Below are 13,941 nucleotides of genomic sequence, written 5' to 3' on the forward strand. Positions count from 1 at the left end.
CTTGGAAATTCGGAGATGACTTTTGGTAATACTATTCTCTGTGTTCTGAAATTAAGACCTTTTAGCCATAGCCGGTTTGGCTCAGGGGATAGAGCATCGGCCTGTGGACCCAAGGGTCCCGGGTTCTATTCTGGTCAGGGGCACATACTTCAGTTGCAGGCTCCTCCCTGGCCCAGGCCCTGGTCAGGGCTTGTGCGGGAGGCAACCAATCTATGTGTTTCACATCAATGTTTCTCTCTGTCTTTCCCTTTCTCTTCCACTCTCCCTAAAAATCAATGGAAAAAATGTCCTCAGGTGAAAAAAACCACTTTTCAGAGAGATGAAAATTAAAACCACAATGAGATATTATTTCACACCTGTCAGAATAGCTACCATCAGTAATCAACAAACAAATGCTGGGAGGATATGGAGAAAAGGTTCGAAACCCTAGTGCAGTTTGTGGGAATGCAGACTGGTGCAACCCCTGGGGAAAACGGTATGGAGTTTCCTCAAAATATTAAAAATGGAACTGCCTTTGGACCTAGTGATCCCACTTCTGGAAATATATCCTAAGAAACCTGAAACACCAATTCGAAAGAATATATGCACCCCTATGTTTATAGCAGCATCATTTATAATAGTCAAGATCTGGAAAGAGCCAGATGCCTACCAGTAGATGAGTGATTAAAAAAAACCTGTGGTACATTTACACCATGGAATACTGTGCTGCTGTAAGAGGAAAATCTTATCTTTTGTGACAGCATGGATGGACCTGGAGATTATTATGCTAAATGAAATAAGCCAGTCAGAGAAAGACAAATACCATATCTCACTCACTCACATGTTGAATCTAATCAACTAAATAAACTGATGAACAAAATAGAAACAGGGCCGTGGATATTGGAATAGACTGACAGCTGTCAGAGCAAAGGGAGGAGGGGACTGAATGAAAGAAGGTGAAGGGGTTAACCAAAGAACATATATGCATAATCCACAGTCACAGACAACAGTGTGATGGCCCGGAGGAAGAGGGGGCAGAGGCTGGGTGGAAGTGGGCAAAGCGGGGGGAAATGGAGACATGTGTAATAGCTCCGACAATAAAAAATTTTTTTAAAAAAAGACCTTTTAAGGGACTACCAAAGAAATAGGGAGGACTCAGCTTACCTGTGTTTGCCACATGCTCATCGGCATTTAATCCATTCTCTAGTCCCATTGGCGGCACCACAGCAGTACAGACAGCTGGCTTGGTTTCTGTGTTGGAAGAGGGCACCAGTTCTGTGTTCTGATGAGTGTCCTCCGCAAAACTGCTCTCTGCAAACGGACTGTCGGGTCCCGAAGAGTCTGACGCTGGGGAGCCGTCCACAGTATCACAACCACTTTCCTGCTCTTCATCTGACACACTACAGTGAGAAAGTACTTTTATGAATAATATGCATTTCACATTAAATGTAAAGTTAAATGGTATCCAGGCTCCAGCAAATTGGTAACCAACTTATTCAATTATTTCATATCTAATTACTACTTCTTCCTTGGTCAATAACATTTTTGCCATAAATTTTTTAGACTCTCATGTTAATTCTCTCTTCAGACTGATAATCCTAATCCTGTCCTGTTTAGGAACCTCCTTTTAGCACTGGATTTTCTCTTCTTTCCTTTCCCATTTGATCCTTAGTAGCAGTTCATAAATCCCACTTTATAAATTCCAGAACTTTTCATCAAATACCACAAAAGCAGCACTCTTCTGGATAATTTAAATGACACGTACAAACATTATGGATATTTCAAATTAAATTCTAATGTTAAAATACATCTCTTTAGTGGTGCCTCGTGTTCTTTTTACTCACTAGTTATTTGAAAGGTCTTCCCCCACTCCTCTGCAGGCCTAGCAAGAATCCCATTATTTCTCATCTTTTCCTGACCCTTTTGGGCCCTGACAATCTCTCTCCTCGTGATTTCCACGGCATTTATTGTCTGTCTTAATCATTCAATTCATATTTAACATTTTGAAGCATATCTCTCTATAGGTATATTTTAGTTACATATTTTTATTCATATATCTTTTTTTTTTAAATATATTTTATTGATTTTTTTACAGAGAGGAAGGGAGAGAGATAGAGAGTTAGAAACATCGACGAGAGAGGAACATCGATCAGCTGCCTCCTGCACATCTCCTACTGGGGATATGCCCGCAACCCAGGTACATGCCCTTGACCGGAATCGAACCTGGGACCTTTCAGTCCGCAGGCCGACGCTATATCCACTGAGCCAAACCGGTTTCGGCTTATTCATATATCTTATACATACACTTATATATACATGTTTTCATATGTACGTACATATTTATGTATATGTGTGTATAGTATCAACTTCCAAACCACATTATAAGCAATTTATAAGAAGATGTGGTAAAGTTACTTTGTCTTCCACAGAGCTTTGGTTATAAGTATGCAATACCTGACTAAGGAAAAAGAGAAGACAAATGTATAAAATTAAGACCTAAAAGTTATTCAAATTTTGTTTTCACTTAAAAAAATATCCTAAAAGCTAAAATCAAATATATTTCGCTTAAACTTTTGTGGCTGTGTTAGCGTAGTGATTCTCAACCTTCTGGCCCTTTAAATACAGTTCCTCATGTTGTGACCCAACCATAAAATTATTTTCGTTGATACTTCATAACTGTAATGTTGCTACTGTTGTGAATTGTAATGTAAATATCTGATATGCAGGATGGTCTTAGGCGACCCCTGTGAAAGGGTCGTTCGACTGCCAAAGGGGTCACGACCCACAGGTTGAGAACCATTGTGTTAGCGCATCATGCTGGCTAGAGGAAGCTTACTACTCTAGTGGCAATCCATGTTCCTGGGCAAAAGGAAGGATAGGCAAGGAAATACGGATGGAACCATGCTAATCAATCACCAATGAGAGAAAGAATCACAGCAGATATTCTACTGACACTGCGTCATCACTTTATTATGCAAAACAGTCTTGTTTTATTTTGACAAAGTGTATGTTCTTATTCAAAACTTAAGTTATAATAATAGTGTATGGAGCTAAAGTTGAAATTTGTGGCTTTTCACCCTTTTAAAACAGATGATTCTTTTAAAACCTTTATTATTTTAAACAAGTACAAAAGAAATCATAGGCTTTTTAGTTGACTTCATATGTATTATTTAACACTATTAAAATTCCTTTACCTGTTAGGTCTCTTGCAAGGGGATGGACTGGACTGCCCTGAGGAGCTGGTGCTCAGAGTACTATCAGGACTACTTAGTGAGCACATCCGATCGATATTCAAAGTGCTCTGGCAAGCTTCACAATCTAGACTACCTTTACAACTAGTAAGAGAGAAGGGGAGGGAAATAAAAAAATGAGAAGATATTTGTCAGGTAGCCAAAATTTAATTCATCTAAGTATCTGAATCAGTGAAGAGTAACGTACACAGACAAAAGCTTATAAATACAGGGAAATGCTATAACCATGTTAAATACTACTTAGGAAGTTTACTCCAAAGACACTAGGTTACAGAAAGTTACTGTTCACCACACCAGGGGGCGCCATCGTTATTATTTAAGGATGCAGCATCAACACAGGAAACTGCCTTGGCACTTACTCTCTGAGAGAATGTCTCTGTGTCGTCTCTTCTTCGTCCGTGTCACTGCTGATGGTGATCACACTCACTGCGGGACTTGGGGAGTCAGCTATGATGATGGTTTGCCGCTGCTTGTCTGAAACTGATGAATCAGAGTCCTGCCTGACAGATGTTTCACAACAATTTCTTGCCTCTACTGAGTTATGATTGTCCCGTGTTTCTATACAATTCACTTCCTCGACATCTTTCCCATTTGCTATCTTTGGAGAAATAAATGCTGAATGTGGGATATTGGTATTCTGCAATGCATTACTCCTGCAATCAAAGAAATAATGTGTCATTTCTACAGTCAAAATATGAACATGACATTTTTCTAAGAAATCTTGTTAAAATGAGTAGTGTGAATTTTCACTTGGTTCAGGATCATGTATATAACACACTAACATACAGATAAGTTTTGTAAAATATAAAATATTATCTCTAGAAATATTAATGTAGGTTGCATTTATTACATTCAAATGGCCTTTTTTTTTTTTTTTTTTTGGTAAATGTGATATCTGTGTCTAAAATGGTCTAAAATTATAGGTAGGTAATATATCAAAAGGGCAATAAAGACAGTCTTACCAACTGAAAGCATTTATTTCCTCTCTTCCTGGCTCCCATTCCATTAGTTTTACCAAAATACCTCTGAGAAATTGAGAAGGGAGCTGGCTTAGTGTTTGTAACAAAGCTATCAAAGAGGTCATTTTGAATACAACAGAGTGACCCTTTAGTGTACATGCAAAATTTATCTTAAAGATTAATTCTCAAAATGCAGAGCAAAGTTAAAATATCAACACCAACCTGTTCTGGCACAGTTTATTTTTCTTGGTAGTGGCAGGCTGAGGCCAGACAACGTGTGCAATGCCCACACTAATTGGCTGAGGAGCCGATAAAGTTATCTGATTGGTTAGAAGAGGTTGCGGCATCACTGAGCTATAATGACTGCTGTGTGAAATCATTTTCCTAAGGAGAAAATTTTAAAAATTGAATCTCTTTTTTAACAAGAACTATTTTTCAAACTATTCACAAAAAAGTACTTTTGTTTCTAACTTACCCCCAGTCTCCAAGCCTTTGTGAACCAGCCACACCCTCAGAAGTTAATGTAGTGGTAGCAGGAGCCAAGGGTGTTACTTGCTGCCAGGCAGGTACCAGCATCTGCTGTGTTCTACCAGACCATGTCTGCTGCACCAAAAACAAACAAACAAGAAAAAAGAGAAGGAAGGAAAGAAGGAAAGGAGGGAGGGAGGGAGAAGAAAGAAGTTATAAATCATTCATCATTATTAGATCCTAAAATCAAAAATACATTAAACAATCATCTAATAATTTAAAAGTTAAAGTCAATAATCTAGAAAGGCTTGAATTCCCATCCAGATTATTTTCATTGTTTCCCAACATCACAGACTGATACTTTACAAATAGATCAGTACCCCTACTTGAGTATAAGGAGGACAGCACATATGCAGAAAGGATGAATTATTACCAACCTGAGAAAGAACTCCTGGTCGGATCTGGAGTGGCTGCACAGCTGTGGCCTGAGTTACAAGTGGAACTGTATTATCTACCCTTATTGAATAACTAGTGGGTTTACCATGCGTTGTAGGAATACCTGTGAAATAGAAAAGAATAATTCTCAAACATAAGTTAACTCGAAGAAAGAATTTTTCTTCCTAAACTCTTATAAATTTAAACAATTGTTTAAATTCTGATTTAAATTGTAAAACCATCTCCTACATAACATTTTCATTAACACTAACAAAGTAATCTATTAGGAAAGCAATGTACATTTTATCTAACTTCTGGTACATTCTTATAAAGCAATTTGTTGCAGCAGTTACTTTCAATATAGGTTGGCAGATTGTTTGATACAATCAATTTTAGATAAAAGTGATCTTAGGTATATTTGATTGGCCATTAGAGAAAAATGTAATTGTCTTCTTTTCCTACTGAAAAATAACTTTACAATTTTATTGCATGAATATATTTAAGTGTTAACCCTAAAGAGGAGGGTACTATGCTAATAAGTAAAATAAGTCAGACAGCAAAAGACAAACACCATATGATTTCACCTATATGTGGACTCTAAAGAACAAAATAAATAAGCAGACAAATAGAAACAGACTCACACATATAGAGAAAAGACTGATGGTTGTCAGAGGGGAGGGGTTTGGGGAGCTAGGTAAAAAGGTGAAGAGATTAGGAAGTAAAAATTAATAGTTATAAAACAGTCATGGGGATATGAAGTACAGCACAGGGAATATAGTCAAAAATATTGTAACAAGTATGTATGGTGCCAGGTGGGTACTGGAAATATTGAGGGGATCACTTTGCAAAGTTATGTGATTGTCTAACCACTGTGCATATACCTGAAACTAATACAAAATAACACTGAAAGTCAACTATAATTGAAAAATAAAAAATTTAAAACTCCAAAGGGGAAAGTTTATTTTGTTGTGTTTATTTTCTGCACAGAGGAGTTTATCTTACTGCCTGGGTGTTCTACCCTCTGAACTCCACCTAAAGAACTAGATCTGAATTAAATTTAACAAAGATCCTCAGATTATTTTTATAAACTGACTTTCTTGCCCCTTCAAAAAAGCATGTCTTGATCAGCAAATTACCCAAGAAAAGGACTATAAGCACGCTCAGCAATGTAGATATATTGCAGTATAGACAATCTCATAATTCACTTTAACAAGGATTAAAGAACAGCAAATTCTCAAATCCCTACAAAAATCACACTGCCCTTAAACTTTCCTCATAATTAGTATTTTAAGAAGAATTCTCCTATTATCTTCTCCCCTGAAGAGGTCTAATTATTTTTATCAAGTGTTAACATTTGTTGAATCTAGGGTAAAAGGTATATTATTTTTTGAACTTTTCTATATGCTTAAAATTTTTATAATACATAGTTGAGAAAAATCAAGTGAATAAACACAGTAAAACCTTTCAGAGTACTGACAATATAATGATGTGGGTATTTTCATTTTCATTATTAGAGACCAGCCGCGAGTCACTGTCACAGGAACAGTCCACCACTGGACCACAAGCTCATCTTGCGAAGCAATCATCTAAGTTGTTGTTTATATTTTTAGTGATACAAACCTTCCTCTCAATAAAACCTTATATGAAAACCCAATATATATATGTTTGTATGTGTGTGTGTGTGTGTATATATATACACACACATACACACACACACACACACACACACACACACATATGATGAAAGTAAAGCTACATGGGTAAAACAAAAGTGGCTATATGAAGCAGGGGGTCCCGTGGGGGTGAGGCCAACAGAGTCCTAACGAAGCATGCCCAACTCCGGAGACCAGGTTCAGTGACGCAGGTCTGAGTTTATTGTGTAAGTGCAGCAACATATATAATATTCCAGACCAATCAGAAGTTTACACCATCCTTAGGGCAACCAATGGTAGGAAAGATCAGAGTACTATGTAGGGGCTCTAGGGGGCTTGCTCAGGCAGGCGCTGCCACTTCCCGGTGTGCCGAGGAAGCTTGTATAGGCGGAGTGTGCTCACGCCATTGCATCCGCCACTGCACTGAGATAAATCTCCTGAGCTCTTCCCACAGCTATAGAGTTGACATGTTTTCATATCTCTTGTTACCAACCAATCAAGGCAACATACATATTTTCTTGGTGCTTTGTTAGGCACTGTGGTAGATTTTTAAAAATTTTTTAAATTGCTTAAATTCTTAATTCAAATATAAAATTCAAATAACCTTCAGAATCCAGAAATATTAAGAGCTAGAAACGACTAAGACAATATCTATTCAGCCTGTTTCCTTTGATTAAGACTGAAACAGGTTAACAAATGTGTCTATGATAACACAGCAAATCGGAGAAACAGAACTATATCCCAGGTGTACAGACTTAGCAACAATTTTTACTTACACCATACATACCTATACATACAGTATTAACATCATGTTTCAAAGGGTTAGTTAGGGCCCCAATTATAATTAACCTCTTGCTTTAAGATATAACTAGATGTTAAATCTTAGCAAGAATAAGATGCTATGAAAGGACTAGGAAGTAGGGTTTTATTCTCGTTATTCCGATCACAACACCTGCTGCTATCACCCACTAAGAACCACTAAGAAATTCCCCTTTGAGAATTTATGGGCTCTTCAAAGGAATTCTGCCACCCATCACACTTGAAGATTTAATTTGATATTTTTATCTACCTAAGGGATTTGATTTAGTCAAAATCAATCCTTTTAAAAAACAAAAATCTAAGATATGGTTCAAGAACAGGACTATAACATCTGGGACAGAATTCCTTTGACCAAAACTTAAACAGGCCAACCCATAGCTTTCAAGCTCATTAATTTCTACTTAGGCATTTTATCGTGCTAGACTCTACAGGAAATACAACTGTCATATGACCCATTCTGTCAACGATGAAATGTTACTGGTCTAAGGGCTACTGACAAGCTTAAATTAAATTCAAATGTAGCACTAATAGTAGCAAAAACTGTACAGTATATTTAAGAAATAATTAGATTTGTTTAAGAATACTCCATGCCTAAATTCAAAGTGTAATTTAAATGAAAGAATACCTTGGATAGCTGGGGGGCAGATAATCAGTGTCTGCTGAAAAGCATCACCACAACCAAAATGAGCAGTTCCAGCCTGCAGAGGAATTCCATGGTGCACAACCGAGTGTGCAGATGTGGTTAATGCCTGAAATGAGGAATGTACGTGTCATTATACAGAGCAGTCTTCTTGTTGCTACACACATGCTTTATAAAGAGAATTAAAACACATTTCTTAAAACCTTAATTCTATGATAAAAATGGGTCCAGATACTGACTTTACTGAGTTCTACTATTCATAGAGTTGTGGCACAGAGGGCAAGTAGAGGATATTGAAAGAATGAAAGGTGAGAAGAAACAAATGAATTTGGGTAGATCTGTTCCAGTTGTTCCCTGAAATATTAGATATTTAATAGAACAGCCATAGAAGACCTCACCAGCACTGTACCTTCTAACTGCTGACATGAGACTTCAAAAGCAAAATGAGCAATCATAAAAAAATATAAATTCTTAGATTCTTACCTGACTTCTTAATGTGCCGAGTTTAGTAAAACTTGCTGCCAGATTAGCTGTACTATTTGAAGAAACTGGTCTTAAAAATGAAGTTTTATTGTGATTGTTTGTGTCACATGAATTTGGGTGAGACTTACAAATATCCATAATATGAAAACAGGACTTTACACTGCAAAACAAAAACAAAAAAGTGGAGGGAGATGTCACTGCAATGTTATTTTAAATGTATAGAATAGTTTAAAATCAATGTACATTAATTTAAAAATTATTTCCAAAGGAAAAAGATTCTATGACTTGCACTTAATCTGCTTATTTCCAATACTGTTTCTACCAGAAAATCCTACAAGATTTAATTTTAAATCAAGCAAAAGTGTTATCTTATATCTGCAATATTTTTTAAGACAAAAAAGCAACAATAAGCATTTTTTCTTGTTAGTACACTATAATTTTATGACCCCCCCCCCACCCTAAATAATTTTTCCTAAATTTCTAGATTTCCACATCCCTAAATTAATAGTACCAATTATGGAGTTATCATGTAATTTTCAAAGTGTTTATATATGGAAACCACTAGACATTTCTTAAGTATGGAGGGGTGGAGATAGTAGTTCAACTTTATAAAAATACCAATTTTGCCTGGTCAGTATGGCTCAGTGGTGGGACATCAACCCATGAACCAGGAGGTCACAGTTCCATTCCCAGTCAGGGAACATGCCTACGTTGCAGGGTCGATCCCCAGAAGGGGTGTGCAATTTTAAGTGTAATCCACAAATAGCAGATATCAGTTATCCCTATACCTGCTTCATGCAGTCTTTCTAAAATATTAACAGATGTTGTTTTAAATGATATACTTTATCCCTTCAGCTTATTAAAATAAAAAAGGTCTGGGGTTCAAAGAATTTGCAAGATCCGCCTAAGGTAATTCTGTTAAGGCCTTCTCAATTTGAGAATACATTTTTCTCTACTGCCCCATTAAACAAAAACCTCCTTTCCTTCCACAACACAGGAGAAAAGGGGGCGGGGAGGAAAGCAAATGGTATGAAGGGAAATTGAAAATAGAGTTTGGGGGACTCAAAAGAGAAATAACTGTTAACATTTCCTGCTAATATATATACACACACACACACACATACATACACATACACATACACACACACACACCTGGTTATTAAGATAAGACTATCATATAAAAACAAAACAACTCAGTCATTTCCAATATAGTGTTTTGGAAAAAGAACACGAGTGCAATTGAGATTTATGGTCTAGTTCAACTCTGCCACTTACTAGCCCATGTGACCTTGGCCAAGTTAGTGTGACTTCTTTTGACTCAATTGCTTATATTTAATAAAGAAATTGAATCATATTTAACACACTAATTTTTTATAGACAGTATTATTATTTTCCCAGAATCACTTTTAAAAAGATTTTAAAGTAACATACTGGTTGCTATGAGGAAAATCTAGAAGATGTTTCATATTAACAAAAGGATGGTTCAACGTTTCAGCTGGAGTAATTCTTAAATCTGCATCGATCAGCAACATTTTCTTTAACAGACTAACAAATTCTCTTCTATCAGCTTTCTCAGCCAAAAGATCACTTCCTTCCAAATCCATCACTGTGTTCACCTGCAAAATGAAAATTTCAAGTCATCAAATAAAAATAAGCCATAGCATATGCTAAAATTCCAGTTAAAAAAAAATACACCACAACATAGAAAAGAACGAAGAACTGTAATTATTTTGAAACAAGAAAGAACAATTGAGTTTAACAAATTCTCAAAATGTTTTCAAGCATCAAATAGGGTTCAAAGAAGGAAATAAACCTTTTCCCTAAACAAATCCTTTTCTAATGAGGTATAAAGAAAATAAATTGTGCCAAAACCGGTTTGGCTCAGTGGATAGAGCGTCGGCCTGTGGACTGAAAGGTCCCAGGTTCGATTCCGGTCAAGGGCATGTACCTGGGTTGCGGGCACATCCCCAGTAGGAGATGTGCAGAAGGCGGCTGATCGATGTTTCTCTCTCATCGATGTTTCTAACTCTCTATCTCTCTCCCTTCCTCTCTGTAAAAAATCAATAAAATATATTTAAAAAAAAAAAAAAAAAAAAAAGAAAATAAATTGGTTTGCTAGGATTTTCCCTTATAAAGAAAAAAAAATTTTTTTTTAAACTAAAGAACAGGATTGTATAAATTACTTAATAAAGACAAATGCAACTTAGTTCCTGGAAGATTAAAACCTTAAAATCAATTTTGTCTGAAAGGGTTAAAAACAGCAAGCATTCCATAGTCATTTAGAAAATGATATTTTCATATCCTTGACAATCAAGCCCAACACCTTCAGCATGTAAGATTCACAACTGTGACTGTGGTACTCACATGCACTATATCATCCAGACTGTTGAATATGTACTTTCTGGCTTCTTTAGACTTCATTCCTGTCTCTGCCTCATGTTCTTCTAGTGTCTTATTGAATATACCAAAGAGGGAAAATAGTATGTTATTACCCATCACTTGTAAATTCTTTATTTCTTTAATTCTGGCATATTTAGTCTAATATATTGAATATTCTAAGGCAGTGGTTCCCAACCTTTTTTTGGACATGCCCCACCTAAGCATCTCTAAAATCCTGATGCCCCCCTGTGACATATAATTCTTATTATTCAGAAAGTGAACTCCCATTTACATGGAGAAGGCCTAAAAGGCCATTAACTTAATCTAAACAAGCTTCCAAAGAACAACATGGCATTCATGAAAGAGAAAAATAAAAGAAACAAAGGACACAGTTGAAGTACTGAGGAAGAAATCACTAAGAAATTGTTTAAAAAAATAATATTATTAATATGAAGTGATATGAGACAAATAGCAAATAAAGTTTCAAAACATGTAATAGCCCTAGCTGGTTTGGCTCAGTGGATAGAGCATCAGCCTGAGGACTGAAGGGTCCCAGGTTGGATTCCAGTCAAGGGCACATGCCTGGGTTTCGGGCTTGATCCCCAGCAGTGGGTGTGCAGGAGGCAGCCGATCAAATGATTCTCTCTCATTGATGTTTCTCTCTCTCTCTCTCTCCCTTTCCCTTCCTCTCTGAAGTCAATAAAAATATATATATAAAAATTTTTAAACATAATAGAGAACTGAAATACATAAATATGTTACAATATATATTTATGTACTGTATATGAGGTCCCTAGAACCATAAGAAATGCAAAAAATTCACTGTTAATAACTCATTCTTGAATTGCCCCCCTTAAAAATCAAATTACCCCCCTGTGGGGCCTATGTCCCACGTTTGGAATTACTGTTTTAAGAGAAGTAGTAGTTTCAAAAGGAATAACTACCATAAATGTACGTTTTTTTAAGTACAAAAAAATTAAAAGAGCTTGGTTCAGGTAAAAAAAAAAAAACATATACATACAACAAATTCCTTAAACAAAATAATTAATAAGTTAATATTACATTGAGGATTTGTTGATCCCCCAAAGATCCAGGAATAAATTCAGTACTTGGGTTATGTACTAAGGGGTTAGATTCAGTGCTTTTCCTATAAAGCTTAATAATGTAGACCTGGATAAAGAAGATTAAACACACAGAACACAAGTAATTATACTCATAAAATTTTTTAAAAAATCATTTAAGATGAGTTAATAATTATGTTGCCAGGTCAGAGAATGAGCTAAGTCATTCAAAAAAAGGGCTTTCCCCTCCTTATGGGGTGGAGGGAGGGGTATGTATGCCAAAAATGAAAATTAAAAAGAAGGAAAAATGCAATAAAATAAAAATAAGCATGGAGGGCATTATCTATGCACATGAGACAATGTTTTTCTAAATATATATATATATATATTTAAATGAATTACCTTTAATCTCCAACCAGAATGAGAAATATCTGTTTCTCTGCAAAAAAATCTTGTGGATTTTGTACCCACATTTAACAACTGTTCTCCTGGTAAACCTTGAGTCTGAGAAATGTATCGAATCTGAAAAATAATTTACAAAACATCAGAGTTTATTCTTTCATGCAACAGATATTAATTGAATACCTATTAAATATCAGACATTATGCTAGGTATCAGGTCAAGAATTAAATGATATAGTCTGTGTCCTCGAGAAATTCACAGTCTAGTGGGGAATACACAAGTCAACAATTATAATGCAGTTATAAGGATATAATTATTATAAATACCATAATAAGTGCATGCTTTATGTAAAGACACAGAAAGGAAGGGATACCTAAAATAATTCTAGTTCCAGAAAGTTCCAGAAGAGGTAATGCTCAAGTTGGGTCTTAAAAAACAAGTAAGAGTTTGTTAGCCCTGGAGGAGTGGGGAAAATCTAATCTATTATGGTTTGTGTTAATGTTATAATAGGAGTAAATACGGAAAATCAGGAGAAAATGCCCACACATTCAGAGTGGAAGCACAGAGGTTCAATAAGGGAGAAATGGCAAGAGATGACATTGAGCCAGAGGCAAAAGGATTTTATTTACTCCAGGAGGTAATAATAATGGGAAACCACTGGAGACATCTAGGCAGGAAATCGACAAGTTACATTTTTAACATCTAAGAATGGTGAGAAGCTGAAGCCAGAGGAGAGATGAGGAGGGCATGAGTTGAGAGACTGTAGGGACAGAAAGGAAGGAGTGGATTTAAGAGAGACTTAGATTGACAGAGGCTTGGTGAATTATGACTGTGGGAGCACTGGAGTGACCACATCTATGTCACTGGCTTGACTGAGTCAGTAGCAGAAGAGAGATGAGCACTCTCAGAATACTGAAAAGTTCCAGCCTCAGGGCTCTGAACTTAATATCCTTCTGTTTGGAACACTCTTTGCCCGGACATCTGTATGGCTCATCTTTCACTTCCTTCAGCTCTCAGCTCAAATGTCACCTTATTCATGAAGCCTCCCATGACCCACCAATAAATAATAAGCTCTTCCCTCTTCAGTAACCCGTATCTTCCTTACTCTGTTGTATTGTTCTCCACCATGCTTTCTAACAGCTGATACTCTCCATGATTACTTTCTATTTTCTTACCTGACTCTCCATGAGAATGTGAAGTTTCATGAAGAGAAGAACTTTGCTTTGTTAACTTAAATATACACCCATGATAATGTCTGATACATAGTAGGCCCTCAAACATCTGTTCCCCAATTTAATGGCTAAGCAGCACAGGGAATAAAAAGAGGCTTAACTCCTCTAAACTGTGTTTGAGAACACAGGATTCTCATTTTTTAAACCTCAAGGACTCTGCTCTATCAATTAATCCATCCTC

General features: G+C 36.3%; 1 protein-coding gene across 6 annotated transcripts in view; it reads right to left on the reverse strand.

Moving 5' to 3' along the window:
• HIPK3 (homeodomain interacting protein kinase 3) overlaps window positions 1-13,941 on the reverse strand; it is a 72,333-nt gene that overhangs the window by 5,094 nt on the left and 53,298 nt on the right. For 3 of the 6 annotated variants that reach the window (XM_036326287.1, XM_036326289.1, XM_036326293.1), the window contains exons 4-15: window positions 12,529-12,648; window positions 11,051-11,137; window positions 10,118-10,302; window positions 8,687-8,846; window positions 8,189-8,312; window positions 5,095-5,216; window positions 4,665-4,792; window positions 4,412-4,573; window positions 4,193-4,255; window positions 3,590-3,883; window positions 3,174-3,314; window positions 1,144-1,379 (exon numbers count right to left, since the gene is read on the reverse strand). In XM_036326287.1, the coding sequence (XP_036182180.1) occupies window positions 1,144-1,379; window positions 3,174-3,314; window positions 3,590-3,883; window positions 4,193-4,255; window positions 4,412-4,573; window positions 4,665-4,792; window positions 5,095-5,216; window positions 8,189-8,312; window positions 8,687-8,846; window positions 10,118-10,302; window positions 11,051-11,137; window positions 12,529-12,648 (1,822 nt within the window). The remainder of the gene's footprint in view (window positions 1-1,143; window positions 1,380-3,173; window positions 3,315-3,589; window positions 3,884-4,192; window positions 4,256-4,411; window positions 4,574-4,664; window positions 4,793-5,094; window positions 5,217-8,188; window positions 8,313-8,686; window positions 8,847-10,117; window positions 10,303-11,050; window positions 11,138-12,528; window positions 12,649-13,941) is intronic. The other 3 variants (XM_036326290.1, XM_036326291.1, XM_036326292.1) reach the window with 3 other exon arrangements.

The sequence above is a fragment of the Myotis myotis genome, unplaced genomic scaffold (genome assembly GCF_014108235.1).
Source record: "Myotis myotis isolate mMyoMyo1 unplaced genomic scaffold, mMyoMyo1.p scaffold_m19_p_10, whole genome shotgun sequence".
Lineage (NCBI taxonomy): Eukaryota > Metazoa > Chordata > Mammalia > Chiroptera > Vespertilionidae > Myotis > Myotis myotis.